Source organism: Cimex lectularius, unplaced genomic scaffold, assembly GCF_000648675.2.
Source record: "Cimex lectularius strain Harlan isolate CLEC.00 unplaced genomic scaffold, Clec_2.1 scaffold260, whole genome shotgun sequence".
NCBI lineage: Eukaryota > Metazoa > Arthropoda > Insecta > Hemiptera > Cimicidae > Cimex > Cimex lectularius.
The window spans coordinates 372,194-375,066 of NW_019392831.1; the positions used below are offsets into that span (position 1 = coordinate 372,194).

The 2,873-nt window shown below is 40.4% G+C and overlaps 1 protein-coding gene across 1 annotated transcript; it reads left to right on the forward strand.

The window, feature by feature from the left end:
- The first annotated feature begins 203 nt into the window (after window positions 1-203).
- On the forward strand, window positions 204-1,283 carry LOC112127474. The gene has a single exon (XM_024228531.1). It carries the CDS (start codon window positions 204-206, stop codon window positions 1,281-1,283), a length of 1,080 nt encoding a protein of 359 aa, XP_024084299.1.
- The last annotated feature ends 1,590 nt before the right edge of the window (window positions 1,284-2,873 follow it).

Below are 2,873 nucleotides of genomic sequence, written 5' to 3' on the forward strand. Positions count from 1 at the left end.
ATAGGTGGCTTGGTAGTGGACCTCAGCGCATTACGACGTTAAGGGAGAACAAAAATATTGTTACTGCTGTAAGACGGGAACCCTTTCTAAATGAAGTACAACACGTTTTGGCAAGGAGTTTCTGTCTATAGTGATAAGAGGAGCCAAAGGATCTATCGAGAACCCCAGGGGGAAAGTGGGGCGTAGACCCCCACATTGGTCTTATGTTTTACAAGTCTATTATAAGGTCTCTGCTTGATTTCGGTCTTATACTCTATGGACAAGCCTCAAGGACGGAACTTAAAAAGTTAGTGACATTTAGCAACAAGTGTCTGCGACGCATAATTGGCGCCTTACCCAGTACCCCAATAACTGCACTATCAGCGGAAGTTTGCGAGCCCCCCCTCCCCGTGAGACTCTCCAAGCTAGCTGTGAACAAAATAATCAACCTACACCACTCAGGTAGTTTTCTATTGGCAAAAATCGCAGCTCTAACAGAGGCATTTCTGACTGAGAAGCACTGGTTAAAGAATAATTCTCCCCCTATTGTAAGCGCTTTCCTGGCTGTGACCCCAGACATACACTCAGTTCACAAAAGTAACATTTCCCCTACGTTAAAACTAGACTACCCCAGGGCCACCACTTCACTAACAACTATTTATTTAAGGGACTACTCCGAGTATCCCCCACAAATAGTGAACGAACTTTTCATGGCAGATATTACTACGGCGGTACCAGGCTCCCAATTAATATTCACCGATGGATCATTACTAGAAGGACAAGTAGGCTGCGCTATATACGACCCCTCAGCCAAGGTGGAAAAAATGTTTTCCCTTCCCAGTCAGGCATCCATTTTCACTGCCGAAATGTACGCTCTTGTCTGCGCTCTGGAGTACATTGCGACACTTAAGGGCACACGCTTCGCTGTTGTATCAGACAGCATGAGCTCCATCAAGCAATTAGAACGTTTCCACCCCAACTCAAAGTGCGACTATCTAGTGACACGCATTGTCAATATCGTTTGTACCTTACGGCATCGCCACATACAAACAGCTTTCTGTTGGTGTCGCGGACACTGTGGCATAAAGGGTAATGACAAAGTAGATCAGTTAGCCAAACGAGCGACAACAGCCGGACAATACCAGGACATAAAACTGCCAAAGACAGATGCGAAACGTACTTTAAACAAACGGCTAGTGGAGTGGCGCAACTGGTACAACAGCGGAACAGCGGGAAACTTTTACAAATCGCTACACCCAGAATTGCGCTCCATCCCATGGTTTGCAACATCCAAATTCGGATGAAAAAAATTTTATCCTTCAATGACTCGGATACGCACCAACCACTACATTTGCGGGGCTTATTTGCACAAAATAAATCGTAGAGCGTCCCCAAACTGTCCCACCTGTGATCAACCAGAAACTATCAAGCATTTGATTTTAGAGTGTCCAGAATACGAGTCTACCAGAACATACTTCCTTGAAAATCTGTACAACATAAAAGAAATCAACAAACCATCAGCTGGGAGAGCCTACTTGCTCTTAACAGAGTGGACGTATACCAGGTCATATATTCCTTCTTACAAAATAGTGGCATCAACGTGTAAACGTGAAATCGTTAAGGTAGAGGTCGGTTCAATCCCCTTGGGTTTCAGCCCGGAGGCGGGGCTGTCTTCGGGTCGGGCTCTCTAAACGCGCTGGGCATTTAGTCCCCGGGATGTGGACTTTTCCATAGGACAATGCGTCATATTTTGTAAATGGTTTTTATCCACATCCTCCTGAAACACCCGTTTTATGACGAACAGTAGCCTTTTAAATTGTGTAAAACCGTGGACGAGAGCCTCCCCGGGGATGGCTTTCTGCGGCCGGCAGAGACCCCCTTCTCGTAGGACGGCTATTAGCTTCCCGAGCGTTTGATCTGTATTTATTCTGCAGTATTTATTGTAGTTAGTTGATAGTTAATCATTGCATCTGTTACTTGTTATTAATTTATTAGTTTATGTCTTCAAATTGTTAGTTTTGTCAAAATGTAATTTGTTATGTCTGCACCTTTATTTATTCATGTTGTTGTTATCCTTTGCTGTTGTTGTTTTCGCACCGAAATTTTTTATTCTTAGTACTTATTGTGTCGATCAATCTTTATTGCTCTCGTTAATTGCTCTCGTTACTTGTTATTTATTTATTGCTTTATGAATTTCTAGTCATGCTAAAAAATGGAATTTGATACTTCATAGGTCCGTACGCTTGCTGAATGTTCCAAAAAAAAAAAAAAAAAAAAAAAAGCGTTGCAACATCTATGGAGTGAAATTCCTAATGAAATTAGTGACGACCGTGCACAGGGGTTTTAGCTAACAGAGGACATTGTGCACGGTAATAATTGTTTAATAAAATTATTGTGCCCAATAAACAAAATTATGGAATTAAAACTTTTATTTTGTTATTTTCAAAATCCTTTAATTAAATTTTCCATCAGTAAAAAACATAATAATTTCTAATAAATTTGAATGCAATTATTTATAATAAAAATACTAGGAAAGTAAATACTACAAAATTGGCCATACCCAATGAAAATTTTAAACTTCGATACATATGAAAAACAGATGGATCAACAAAATAAAGATTGACGAATTAAAATTGAAATTTTAGTTTAACCGTTAAAGAACAATGTCCCGAATCCTAGTAAAATGAAATTGAGGACCTTTATCATTTTCTTGTTATCTGCTCAAAATAGGCCGATGAAGGGAATAAATGACTTTTGTAAATGATGGTCCTACTCACTGAGTTTACAACTATCTGGATTTCGAGCATTAAACGCTCATCATCAGATTGAAGGAGTTACTAACTCGCCTCCCGACATGAAAAGTGTGCCTTATTGGAATGCATCTCGTTTGCTAC

Coding starts and splice junctions, on each gene's coding strand:
- LOC112127474 (XM_024228531.1), top strand. CDS start 204: ATGTTTTACAAGTCTATTATAAGGTCTCTGCTTGATTTCGGTCTTATA.